Here is a 14,018-nt window from a genome sequence, read left to right as displayed (position 1 = left end):
ACTTACCATTTCATCTCCCCTTGGACCCATTAGCTCTCCTTTTTAATATTTTATGCATTCTGTTTGACTGAGGTTCTTCTGTTGTTGTTGCCTTTGTGCGTGTGTCTGTTTCTGCATATGAGATCCGGGCTAGGGAGAGCTATAGTCACTGGATTAGTGGTTTCTTGGGGGTGTGGCAGGGGAGGTTGGGGTGAAGTGAGGAGCTAATAATGATGAGTACAAGAAAGAAGAAAATGTTCTAAAATCGAGCGTGGTGATGATCATGCAACTCTTTCTAAGATTAAGATACTTGAACTATTGAATTGCATGTGTGAATTATATGACAATAAAACTGTTACACATACCATTTTGCTCATAAAAAGATTATTAATATTAATGCAAATATCTCCAGTATTTAACCTTGGCTTATTATTATATGACAGGTACTCCCAGATCTTAATAAACCAGAAGGACACAAGAAATCTAAACCCATGGCTGTCAAGCCAATTCCACCTCACAGTGACCCTTCAGGACAGGATAGAACTGCCCCTGCGGGTCTCTAGGCTGTGAATCCTTACAGAAGCACATAGACACGTCTTTCTCTCTTGGAGCGGCCGGTAGGCTTGAGATGCCGGTTAGCGTCTCAAGCTGCGTTGACTGCTGGACCACCATGGTTCGTTCCATAGAGTAAGAGTGTCCACAGATTAGAAGAGTTCTGAGGAGGAGCCCCGGTGGCACAGTGATTACACGCTGGACTGCTAACTGCAAGGTCAGCAGTTCAAAACCATCTTTCTCTGCAGGAGAAAGATGAGGCTTTCCACTCCTGGAAAGAGTCACAGTCCTGGAAACCCACGGGGCAGTTCTACCCTGTGCTATACGGTCACAATGAGTCAGAATCCACTCGGTGGCCATCTAAGTCCACATGGAGTTTGGTTTGGTTTTTGAGAGGAGTTTCGAATATCAAGAATGTGTGTTGAATCTGACAGAGTGTCTTCAAAGCATGTATTGACATGTTTATAGGATTATATTTCTTGGAGCTATTAATATGGTGAATTATATTAATATATTTTCTAATCCTGGGTGGCCTTTCGGTAAACCCTACTCGATCATGTTTTCTCATACTCTATAACATTTTCTTAGATCTCATGCTCATGTCTGCAATAGCACCTGCAATTTCTCAGGAACCTCCTCTTCAGACCCTGCCTGTGAGAACCCAGAAACACCCAACATGGTCCACACTTCTGGCAGCCACTGACCTTGCCATGCCTAGCCTAGCCACCAGCCCCAGCCAGAGCTGAGTCTACCCAGGGCAAAGAGCGCAAGCAAAGGACTCTTGTCCATATTTGTGGGCCTTCTCTGTCCGACCTGGGAAGTTTCTCAGAGATGTCTTGACTAGCTGGAATGGAGGCAGAGTCAAGTGGTGGGGTCTCCTGGTCCTGAACCTCTGACTCCAGGTTCCTCTGAGAATTCAACCTTGGCTTGCCCTCATGAAGAGGTGTTACAGCACAGTGTAGTGAAGAAAGCAGATGGTGCCCCGCTATCAAAAGGGATACCATCTGAGGTCTTAAAGGCTTGTCTTCAAACAAGCAGCCATCTAAGTCCTCATGGAAGAAGTACACCAGCCTTTGTGACTCAAAGATGGTCAGCAATAAAATCCAGAGCCAAAGGAGGGAATGAGATCAGGGCTTAAATCGTGAACATCCAGTTTGCCAAAGGCCGCGGATGACAGGGCAAGTCCAAAACCCATTTATAGGGTCCACTCGTGGATTCAAGCTCTGGTGAATCCCCTGTGACCACGGTTGCAGGAGGTGAACAGCCTTGTTATCACACAGAAAATACTGCAGAATCTATTATGGCAGACATCGTTAGGTGAAAATGTAACATCTTATCATTTGATCTCCTTTTGACCCATTTTAAAGTTGTTTCAGTTAAAAAAACAAAGGTGATGGGGAAGTACTTGTGGATTAAATCTCTGGTGAATCCCCTCTGACCATGGATCAGGGATGTGAGCAGCCTTGCTATCGTGCAGAATGCATCGGGAAGTGAATTACTGCAGATGCAGTTAGGTTACAACTATCATTTGATCACCCTTAGGATCCATTTTAATTTTGCTCCAGTTTTTAAATATTTTCTACTTTCTCTCCGATAGCGGTTTCCATCTGTTTTTACTTTGTTATTGCTATTAGCTGAGTTCTGTGTTGAATGTGTTCCATATGTGAAATCCAGGATAGGTAAATCTATGGATTATTGGGGTGACGGCAGGGGAGGTTGGGAGGAAAGGGGGATCTCATAACGAGGAGTCCAGGAATGAAGAACACAAAATGTTCCTAGAGTGGTTGTGGTGATGACTGTACAGCTCTTCCTGACGGGACTGAACGATTGAATTGTAGGACATGCGATATGTATGATATGTGATATATGATATGTGAACGATAGGCCCATAAAGCCGTGAGAAAACAACAACGAAATTCCATCCTGAGTTCCCTTCCACATTTACTGCTTTCAGCCTGTGCGTATTCAGCCACCTCCCCTCACGTGCACCGTGAAGAGAAGACGCTGTGGCTTCGTCCCGGCGCAGGCGCAGCAACGAGCAAGAGGAGGAGGGTCACAGTCAAAGAAACCCGGGAGCAAAGCTGGAAACATCCTGACCAAGCACCTGGGCCCGTGTGCCGCCACCTCCGCACGCACCTGGGGCCTTGAGTTCAGCATCGATGAAGGTGAGAAGTTCCTGGCAGATGCTGCAGTAAGGAATGGGCCAGGTCAGGAACCGGTGGTAGGTTCTGGCTGCCTTCAGAAGGAGATCCGAGTTGGGCGGGACATGCGGCGTCTGGGATGGGCAGAGAGTGGCAACCAGAGGTCTGGATGAGAGAAAGCTCACTGATAAGCTAGGGCAGGCCCTGCTCCTCTTCTGGGATGTCCCACATGTCCTAGCAGTGGATTGTTCCAAGACTAGGCCAGGAAAAACTGGAAGCCACTCACAGAGACTGGGTTACAAAAGGCAAGATGGTGCCGGGGGGTGTCTCTACTATAAGAACTTTGTCCTGACCGAACCAAACTGCTACTTACTTGGGGCAATGACCTTCAAAACCTAAGCCACCTTTATCAATATATCCTCCGCCAAATCCAAGGCTTATTCGTTGAGGGTGGATTGATTTTACATAAATGGAGTCATTTAGAACCACCAGTCTGGTGAATTAGGGGGTGACCACGTTGGGGGAAACCATGGAAGCACAAAATGAAGTGGGCTATACATCTGTCCACAGAATCTCTCCTGTGGCTTCCGACCAGGATGTGATAGCCGTTTCGGTGTGGGAGACCAGGGACACCAGGCACAGTGGTGTCTCTATGGAGCCACGGGAGGCCCTTCAGGATGGCTGTTCGGAAGGGAAAGCTGTCACTTTGTGGGTTGACACCCTTCTCAAGTCTCACCACTTGCCAGTTACTCTCTGGGTTTATTCCCCAAGGGGTGCGGGCCTTGTGTGACAATTCCCCGGCTCCCCTCTCCCCTGCCTCCCCCAGCCCGGCCCCCTCTGGGACTTACACAGAGGACAGTGGAGTAGAAAAGCAGGGCCAGAGGGGAGAGGAGATCGTAGGTGCCTTTCTCTTGGACCTGTGGGGAGGACAGGGGAGGGAAGGGGTGAGGTGCATGCACAGGGTGGCACTATCTTATCCCACTCCTTCTTCAGTTTTGTTGGTTGGCTTTTATTTTTAAAGTAATGCCACTACAGGACATATCATTTGAAAAGCAGAAGTGAAAAAAAATCACAATGCTGTCCCTCCACCCTTGTACTTTTCCTTATCCCATTTTTCCTTATGCATTTTCTTCTGTAAAATCATAATAACAGGCGAGCAGTTTACTCTTGATGCCTTTTACTTATAATACTTTAAATTGAACATCTATTTTGCTACATGGTGTCTAAGATCACTTCCCTACCCCTACCCCGACACACACACACACACACACACACACACACACACACACACACACACTTTTTTTAAACTTGTTATATTCTTTAATTTTGTGGAGTTTTTTGATGTGCAGAAAGCATACATGTTAGTTTTTTCCTTTATGGGTTTTGCTTGGCACGGAAGGGTCATATGCATGTTCAGATAGTTTCCTTCTCTTTGTTGAAGCTTAATGTTCTTACATTTAAATCTGTAATCCAACTACAATTTCATCTCCCTTGTGAGATAAGCTGGACCCTTCCCTTTGTATTTTATCCAATGTTTAGTTGGTTTCCTCTCATTATCTTAGGAACTTTTCACTGATGGCATTGTATTATAGGTTGTAGTTTGTTGAAGCCCTTGAGACACCCATCATATTCCTTTTTGCTGTACTTTGGATTATTATTCTTCGATAAGTAAAATCAATGGCTGAAAGATTAAAAGCACACACATGACCTTTGAAGCACATTAGCAAGTGCTTTCCAAAAGCATTCTCCCACGTCTAATATTGTGCATGCAGGGAAGGACCAGTTTCACCACTCCCTTCGCTAGATTGGTTATTATAATTTTTGCAAATTTGCTAGGCAAATGCTATACCTTTATGGTCTTCATTTGAATGCATTTTATTATAATTGAGGTGAGAATTTTTTTTAAAGTTCTATGTCTTCTTTTGTGAATTATTTCTTCCTTTGGAAAGCATTTAGCTAGAACCTACCGTACCGCAGACACACCTTGGACCGAGTTAGAGACTCTTTGGTTCAAATGCTTGGTTCATTGTGGCACCTGTAGCAGTGGAGAATGCCCCACCTTCTTTGCTGCACCTGGTAACCTCAACACATGCAAATTTTGGATCCTCCTTCTTTGTAACCTGAATAGAAGACATGTCCTCCACACCTGCTGCTGAGTCCATTCGACCAAACCTTACCCTCTAAGACACAATGATTGGCCTCTTCCTGACCAGACTCCACTAACCTGAGACCAGAAGAACTAGATGGTGCCCAGCCACGGCTACTGACCACTCCGATTGGAAACCCTCTAGCAGGGACTGGGCATAGTGGAAGAAATATATAGGCCATTTTAAATCGTAAAAAAGGCCAGACTTACAGGCCTGATTGAGACAGGAGGAAGCCTCAAGACTTGGCCCTTCGAACCTGGAACTGAACTCACTCCCCGACGTCACACTTTAGCCAAACAATAGACAAGCCTAGAACATCCTGTGAGGAATGTGCTCCTTAGAACAAGCAACCGCTCTAGACCCAAGGGGAAACATCTGCCCCCAAACAAAGTTTAGAAGGCAGGAAGGGGCAGGAAACAAGGCTGACAGGAGGTGAGGGACCCAGGGAGAGAGTGGGAAGAGCGGTGGACACTGAAGGGCTCAACGCAACTGTTACTACATGTCATGAGCCCAGACGGCTGCGTGGGCAACAAATGTCCTCTGTAAAGGTTCACCCAAACCACAAGGAAACGTTCAACACACGCACCAACATATGAGCCAATAAACCACCCTCCCTTGTTGCTACATGGCTCTTGATTTGGGTTTAGAAGTTAACACTTCTGAGGTTGTTTCCCTCCTCTGTGTCAGTCTGCTGTGATCAGGGGCTGCGAAACCCAAACCTGAGGGACCCGCTGCCTCCAAGTGCATTCCATGTGTCACTGAGTCCAGCAGCACCACAGGGATCTGGACAGCAGCAGACCGCCTGGCCTTCCAAGGCCCTGCGGGCTGACTCTGAATCGCCAGCTTGTAGGCTCCGAGTCAGGAGCAAACCATTTGTACCACCCCGCTACTGTCCAGGGTATAATTAACGCCCCTGCCCCAAACTCACTTCTATCAACTCTCTTACCATGATAAATCTCTACGAGGACAGCCTCATTTTATTCCAGAGAGGCGGCTGGTGGGTTTGATGCGATGGCCTAGCAGTTGGAAGCCCAATGCCTAGCTCACAAAGCCACCAGGGCTCCTTCCTTCAGGGTGTCTAACATCCAAACTCACTGCCCACAAGTTGATTCTTAGTGACCCTCCAGGATGGGGGAGAACTGCTCCTGTGGATTTCTGTGGTTGTAACTCTTTACAGGAATAAAGAGCCTTGTCTTGCTCCCCCTTTCGGATATGCTGTTGTTACTATTGTTGTTAGGTGCCAGCGGGTCAGCACTGGCCCACAGCAACACTATGCACAACAGTGCCTGACCCTGCACCAGCCTCACAATGGGTCCTCTGCCTCAGCCCCTTGATGCAGCCACTGGGTCAATGCATCTCACCAAGGCCCTTCCTCTCTTGCACCGACTCTCCACTTTACCAAACGTGACCATGCGTCCAAAGTCTGTAAGACGAAGTTTTGCCCTCATTGCCTCTAAGGAGCACTCTGGCCTTATTTCTTCCAAGACAGACCGGCTTGTCCTTCTAGCAGTCCCTGGTACTTTCGATACTCTTCTCCGGCCCCACAATTCCAAGGCAGCCATTCTTCAGTCTTCTTGACTCAGCGTTCACCTTTCACATGCACGTGAGGCACTGGACAGGACCAGGGCTTGGGTCCGGTGCACCTTAGTCTTCAAAGTAACATCCTTGCTTTTCAATAGTCTAAAGAGGGCTTGTGCAGCCGATTCACCTAATGCAATGCATCTTTTGATCTCTTGAGACTGCTACTTCTGTGAGCATTGATTGTGGATCCAAGTAATACAAAATCCTTGACAACTTCCACCTCGTCTCCATGGATCCTCATGTTATCTATTGGTCCAGTTGTGAGGATGAGGATTTGGGCTTCCTAACATTGAGTTGCAATCCACTCTGAAGGCTACAATCCATGATCTTCATCAGCAAGTGCTTCAAGTCCTTCTCGATTTCAGCAAGCATGGTTGTGTCATCAGCATACCGCAGGTTGTTAATAAGCCTGACACCACACTCTTCTTCATACAATCCATCTTCTCTGATGATTTCCTCAGCACACAGATTGAGCAAGCATGGTGAAAGGATTCAACCCTGGCGCACACCTTTCCTGATTTTACACCGTGTGCTTGTCCCTTGTTCTGTTTGTACAACTGCCTCTTGATCCATGTACAAGTTCGGAATGAGCATGATGCAATGCCCCAGAATTCCCATGCTCCTCAAAGTTATCCACCGTTTAGCATCCGCCACAGTCGCCTTTGCAGAGGCAATGGAACACAAGTCAACATCTTTCTGGCATCCTCTGCTTCGAGCCAAGACCCATCTGACTCAACCGTGATCTTCAGGATGTAGCACCAGTTCAACGGTGGTGCCCAAATCATCAAAGACTTTCTTCTCATTGGGAGAGCTAGCTCCCTGAGAGACTCTCGTCTTTCCTTTGGGGATTCATAGCTATTCTGGATTCCCAGCCCCGCTTCCTGTTATATGCACCCCTCTTTTTAGCGTGGGTTATAAGCTGGGCTGCTAACCACCAGGTCAGCAGTTCGAACCCCCCAGTCCTTCTACAGCACAAGGAGGTATTCTGCTCGCATGAATATTTTCAGCCTCAGGAACCCCGAGGGGCAGTTCTGCCCTGTCCTAGCTGGTCAAGATGAGTCGGAATCCACTTGATGGCAGTGAATTTGGGTTTGGGGTCACAAAAGGCCCAAGATGGGCTGTTCAAGAAGGCGTGGGCTTACGTTTCTGTCCTTTCCCAGAGGTTGTCTCCTGCACTTCTTTTTCCCTTCAGAGGAAAGGAATTCCATCAGGCTTCCTCTGTCCTGTCAATCAACACCTTGATTGACAAGCCATCCTTGCCCGAAGCAGCAGCAGCTTCATCGCAGGCCCCTCCCTCCTGTACGCCTTGTTCTTGTCTGAAGGATCGCACTTTCTCCCCCAGTTACCACTTGCCATGGAGTGGACCCTGCCTTGTGGGGTTACAGGAGATGAGCTGTGTGCCCCCCGCCTTTTCAATTGTTTGGAAGTAGGTTGTCGGATCTTTTTTCCAAGGCCCCCCTGGGTTGACCCGAACTGCCAACCTTCTGGTTAATTGCCAAGCTCACTCACCACTTGCACCCCTCAGGGAGACACCCCTTCTGAGAAACCCTGTTGTGCTTCCATCAGCACCAAACGCACGGCTTCCCTGGACCCTTGTTAAAACTTCCTGGTGGTCTGGGCACCCCAGACCTGTTGTTCCTGGAGACCTCTTGCTCCATTCTGGGAGGTGCCTTCTGCTTTGCTCATCCATCCCTGCCCCGCCCTCACCTCTCGGGTTTTCTTCAGGATCAGTTCAAGGAGGATGAGGAAGTGGGCCGGGTCCCTGCTGACCAGCTCCTGGAGGCTCCAGCAGTTCAGACACAGCCCAGCTGGAAGGAAGAAAGAAATAATAAGCAAGGGGTCAGTTGGGGGTTCTCTTTCAGCAGCCTTTAGGAGGTGAGATAGTTAAGGTTTATTGTGCCAACCTGGCCGATAAACACGTGGGAAGAATTGAAAGGCGGAGAGAGGTAAATGGCTCGGTGAGCCTCGCCTTTCTAGTTCTCTGGTCTCTAGCTCTCGGATGGCCAGACTAGGGTGCAGCTGCCTTAGCTACTTCTCTGCCTCAGCTGGCAAGGCTCACTTCCTGTGAGACATCCCTGAGGAGAAGCCACATGGACCTACCCTGATGCCGCCCTGGGTGCTGGAGAAGCCGCATGGAGACCCCTGCCAGCGCTGAGATGCTTACACTGCCACTGGATTCAAAGTGGATCATTACCCACTGGCCTGTGATCCTCCTGCATTTGACGTCATTGTGTGTGTGTGTTGTGAGTTTGAGGAGGACTTTGTAGATCGGTGTCTGACATAGGGGCTAAGTCAGACTTATGGGCTTGGACTGGACGTGGTTGGGATGCTTTCTAAATGTACACTTACCCTTTATATATAAATCTCTCTTATACATATATGAGTGTCTGTGGATTGGTTTCCTTTGTTTACCCAGACTTACATAGGAGGGGAGGGTAGAAATGGAGGGCACCCTTGGGGCTGCCCGAGAGCACTCCTTTCTAAAGCAAGAGAGTCTTGGAGAACAGCATAGGCCAGTCGGCAACCCTACCCATGCCATCAAGACACAGCAGTAAGCTTCTTACATATATGAGGGGCTTAAGAGACAGAAGCTGGGCATTCCAGTAGAGGTCCCCTTCGAGGCCAGTGAGGCAGGTTTGATTGTTCCCTGGACCTCTGGAGAGCACCTGTTCATCCCTCACCTCACCTGCCCTGGCTCCTTCTGGTGGGGGTCAGGAACTCTAGATTCAGGGAAGGAGGCTAGAGGTAGTGCACACTAGAGGAATAAGCAGAGGAACCATCTGAGTTCTGGCCCGAGACACAGTCTGGGACAGCCCTGGGACTTTCCACAAGGGCTAGGCAGTGAGGTTCAGGAAGAACACACTGCATTCATCTCTATTTTAAAAGCTAGACGATCACTTCGTCACTCTGACACTTCCCCAGGTTTTCTTATTCGGGACATCTCTGTTTCCCTGTCGTCAGCGAGGGTGAACCCCTAAACACTAGATGGATCTCTCTCTCTCTCTCTCTCTCTGTGTGTCTCTGTGTGAGACAGGAAGCACAGCAGTAGGGGTGGAAGTTAATGCCCTGAAGCCCCAGCCCCTCGCATGCAAAGGCTCCTTCCCAAATCTTGGAGGTCTCTCAGAATGGGTCTAAGCAGTGATAGGCTTTGCAAACATTTGCAAAAGTCAGACACCCCCTATGCCCTGCATAATGAGAAGCTTCAAAACCACTTGCGCTGGCTTGAGTGAGTGTCCACTCGTGGTAGTGTCATGCGTGTCCAGAGCAGAACAGTGCTCACTAGGGTTTTCTGTGGCTGGGTTTTGGAAGCAGACCAATCACCAGGCCTTTCTCCCTCGTCCATCTGCAACTGGAAGCTTCACCGAAGCCTGGCCAGCTTCACACCAAGACAAAAGCCTCCACCGAGAGATGGGTGGTGATGGCTGTATTTGAAGCACATCAGCAAGGAATCGAATCTGGGTCTCCTGCTGGAAGGCAAGACTTCTATCACTGAACCACACCGCCCCCTTCTATAGACCTCCCCAAACAAACAATTCACTGCCACCAAGTCAATTCTGATTTGCTGCGACCCTGTAGGACAGAGTAGAACTACCCCCGTGGGTTTCTGAAACTGTCACTCTTTAAAGGAGTAGGAAGCCTCATCTTTCTTCCTTGGGATGGCTGGTGGCTTTGAACCGCTGACCTGGTGGTCTAGTGTGTAACCACGATGCCACCAGGGCTCCTCAAAACCTGGGTACAACATAGGGCAGAAGAAAACGACCATGGATTGAGTGCCTCCCTTGCCCCAAGGGCGTCCGAGGCTTCGGTCTATAGAAGCGGATCTCGAGCCGAGTCAGAACCACCCACTTTCCAGTTTGAAGCTGAGCACTTAACCATGGCACCACCAGGGCTTTGGTGATCTCCATCGAGTCCCCCTAATGGCCCCTGTTGCTGTCCTTGCCACTATTCCCATTGCACAGACTGTACTAGTGGGCGCTGGAGGGACAAGGCTGCGCACCTTGTGGGAGCGGTGTGAATGCGAACCCCACGCCAAGGACCAAGGCAAGTCCTGACCTGGATGAGGAGGAACCAGCTGTGGCTTGTGCTGAGGGAGGAGCTCCAGGCAGGAGAAAGGTCCTGGGGCAGAAAGGACCCCGAGATGTCTAACCAGGAAGTCCATCCTGCCCACCTTGCCCTCTCATGGAATTGTTGGTGAAGCAAAGGAGAGAGAGAAGGTAGGGTGGGGGGAGGCGGGGCGGGGGTGGGGGGCGCTGTTTACAAGCAGAAGGAAGCAATGATCACAAGGACCCCAGCCTGCAGACACATCTGGTTCTCAGGCCTGGGGGGACAAGGAAATCGACTCGCTGGCAAGCGCTGAGATGCCCCCTTCCACAGGGGAAGCTGGGGCCGGGGAAGGAATTAGACTCTAAAACAACAGGAGCGCTCTGGAGCAAGCTGCCTGGGAATTCCCAGGTGAGATGTCACTCCAGGGAGCCATGGCAGCTGCCAGCATGGAGCCACGAGGACAAAGTCATGGGCCCCCCTACCCAAGGCCTCCTCCACATCAGTTGTGGTGCCAAGGCACGTGGGATCCAGCGCCTGGCAGAGTGCTCACCAGGTCCACAGGCGCCCTAAGATCTGGACCTAAGGTCGCCTCCCCGGCTCCCCTGCACCTACCTGACCAGGAAGTGGAATTGCGGCTGAGGCTGAGCCCGTGCAAACAGCGCTCCAGCGCGTGCTGGATGCGGTCCTCCGTGCAGGTCGTGGCCCCTGGCTGCATCCTGAGTCATCGCCTGCATAGGGGGCAGACACCGGTCATTGGCTACAGCACTACACGGGGTGCACATGGTCCTGTCAACACAGACTGAGCGGTCCCTCAGCCCAAGGCCATCTATTTGACTCCTGTACCGGTACTGAGGGTGGGGACAGGGGTAGGGACTGGGGGGAAACCATAGGGGTCTTCCGGGTGCCTGCCGGAAGCACCACATCTAAGCTGGAGAGAGTGCAGCATTCTAGGCAGTGAGGGATCCCGGATCAAGTGGACAGCTAGACTGGGGATTGGCTGACACACACACACCCCTCCAGGGAACTGCTGAGTGTCACCAGGTGACTGGGATATGCCAGAGAGTCACCAGACCCCAATGGGCTGGGCCGAAGGACCCCCGGGGAAAATCAGAATCGTGTGGGGACTTTGTTTTAATCCCCTCTGCATCTCTTGAGCCCCCCAAAATGGACCTGGAATCTCTGCTCCTGAGGACAAGCCCCCAGGGATCTCCTCAAGGAGTGGGCAGTTCAAGGCTGGGACACTAGCACAGGCTGTCCTCAGGTGTCCTGCCCCCATCCCCAACCACCACATCCTGTGGGTGGGGCACCCAGGCCACAGGCACCTGCTTCTGTTCTGCCCCAACCTCCCCACTTGTCATTCTTTTCCCAGACCCACGCCTGAACCCAAAGACTGCCTGGCACCTGTTCCACCCCCGATCAAGGCAGGGCCAGTTAGGTGTGAAGGCCCTGCGGTCCTTCCCAAAGTCCTAGTAGGCCGTGCACCCAATGGTGACGCCTGATGCCTCTCTGCCCAAGAAGCTCCCACTCAAACCCCAACTGTCATAGCCGTTTGGCCCAGGTGATGCTGGGCCAATTCTTGAGCTTTCGCAAACCTCCATGGACACATCTGTAAAATGGGCTGACGATGGCACCGACCTCTGAGAGCACTGGGAAGAGGAAGTGACACAGCGGGTGTCCTGAGTCAGCTCTCCCAATACATGTTGGCACCCCCACTCCAGCCTTTGCCATACACACTGCCTACACCCGCTTCTAGACGAACCTCCATCTCTAGCCAGTCAGGCCAGCCCATGGGCAGAAGCCCAGGGAGGAGTGGTCCCAATCTGTGGAGCCGGGGACGAACTGGGATGCAAGAAGCCGCAGCAGAGAGCTGAGCCATGCAAATGAAATGCAACAGGAGATAAAATCCGCAGCCGAACCAGCCGCCTGGCGCCGACACCGGGAGGCCCCTCTGTAGGCAAATCTTCCCACTTCCCTAGTCTGGGAGGAAGTGTGGAAAAAGCAAGAACCAGCCCTTTGTGATGAGCTGTCCAGCATCCTCTGACTGCCCTCTCCAGTGGTCCATGCCCTCTAAGGCAGGGAGGGTGGATGCATTCGTTCATTCTCCACAGCATTTACCAGCCACCTATTTACTGAGTGCCAGCCACGTCCACTGCCACCCAGTTCATCCCGACCAGAAAGAGGCTCGGTGAGCCCTCCCACGATTTCGCTCGAAGAGGATCTAGCTTCCAAGTTAGGAGTGAGTCAGCGTGCTCAGCCGCTAACTGAAGTGTTAGAGCAGGGGGCGCAATACGTTGATCGCCATCTACCAGTCGATCGCAAATGTAGTGTGGGTAGATCGCATGGCATTTAAAAAATACATGTAAGCCTATCATCAATCCTGTCACTTAGTTGATACACAGCGCAGCCAATGAGATGCAATCTTAGGTGTCGAACGCATGCGCAAACAACTGCACTAAATGCCCCCAAACTGACAAGCTAAGTGATCGCCAATTTTTAGACCTTGGTTTCTCTTCTCTTGAACGTAAGAAAGGGTATTAAAATGAGTGGGGGAGCTGGACCAAGTAAGAAGATAAAAACGTACCACTTTCCTGCGGCATGGGGGATTTTGACACTACAAGCCGACATTCAGTTGAAGTCCAGAACGCAGGAACAGTTCTGGAACTTACTCGCAGAGGGAAAGTACCCAAACATGAGAACATGTGCTACCTCCTTGACTGTATAATTCGGCGCTACTTAATTATGTGAGTCAGCCTTTTCCCACATAAAGATCATTAGGTCCAAGTGCCGTTCCACCAGGACTGATGATCATTTGGAAGTGTGCTTGAGGCTGGCTGTCAGCAGCTACTGTCCCGGCTATGCGTCCCTGGCTCATTCCATTCCGTGCAAGTCATCAGAGTAAATCCAGGTAATTATAGAAAAATGGACACACTTAATTGTGTTGTGTTGTGTAATATGGACTCATGCGGTTATGCAAGGTACACAAACGTACATTGTACATATAAAGAATTCTCAATGCGTTTATGAATAAGTGTAATAAATAAATAAAAATAAATATGTGTTTTGCATGTTTGTCATTGGGAGATCATTTTGACTTGATCATTTTATAAGTAGCTCGCATGCTGAAAAAATGTGAGCACCCCTGTGTTCGAAGTTTGAGGTGCTTCCAAAGAAAGGCCTGGCGATCTACTTCCAAAGGATCCACCACTGAAAACCCACTGTGACACATATGGAGTTGCCAAGAGTCCACTGAAAGGCAACCGGCTGGGGATTTGGAACTCACCATGTCTGGCTACACCAGCTGCCCACCCACCACTGCCCCTCCTCCTAAGAGACCAGAGCTCCCAGAAGTCATCCTCTCTCTGGACCACGGTAGCTGGCATGGTCTGGGCATCTCTCCATCTAGAGCAAGGTCTCTCCTAGGCAAACTGGGTTTTAACACGGCCTCCACCCAGCCCTGCAGCGGACCAGTCATCCTGCTGACAATGTCCCGCATTGTAACACATGCAAACACAAGATGCAAATGGACACCCGGGGCCAGCAGCCCTTTGGCTTGCTCCTGTCAGTCAACCCCCCC

At 50.3% G+C, this 14,018-nt stretch overlaps 1 protein-coding gene across 1 annotated transcript in view; it reads right to left on the bottom strand.

Moving 5' to 3' along the window:
- Positions 1 to 14,018, bottom strand: part of PIK3R5 (phosphoinositide-3-kinase regulatory subunit 5) — a 92,993-nt gene that overhangs the window by 24,327 nt on the left and 54,648 nt on the right. Inside the window, exons 2-5 of the mRNA XM_004712942.3 lie at positions 11,057 to 11,172; positions 8,108 to 8,208; positions 3,521 to 3,589; positions 2,668 to 2,806 (exon numbers count right to left, since the gene is read on the bottom strand). Coding sequence (XP_004712999.1) covers positions 2,668 to 2,806; positions 3,521 to 3,589; positions 8,108 to 8,208; positions 11,057 to 11,159 — 412 coding nt within the window. The 5' untranslated portion in view covers positions 11,160 to 11,172. The remainder of the gene's footprint in view (positions 1 to 2,667; positions 2,807 to 3,520; positions 3,590 to 8,107; positions 8,209 to 11,056; positions 11,173 to 14,018) is intronic.

Source organism: Echinops telfairi, unplaced genomic scaffold, assembly GCF_000313985.2.
Source record: "Echinops telfairi isolate 266 unplaced genomic scaffold, ASM31398v2 ScPeMD7_2010;HRSCAF=2546, whole genome shotgun sequence".
NCBI classification, from domain to species: domain Eukaryota; kingdom Metazoa; phylum Chordata; class Mammalia; order Afrosoricida; family Tenrecidae; genus Echinops; species Echinops telfairi.
Note: the sequence above shows the minus strand (reverse complement) of the source record. Positions and strands in the feature narration are given on the sequence as shown.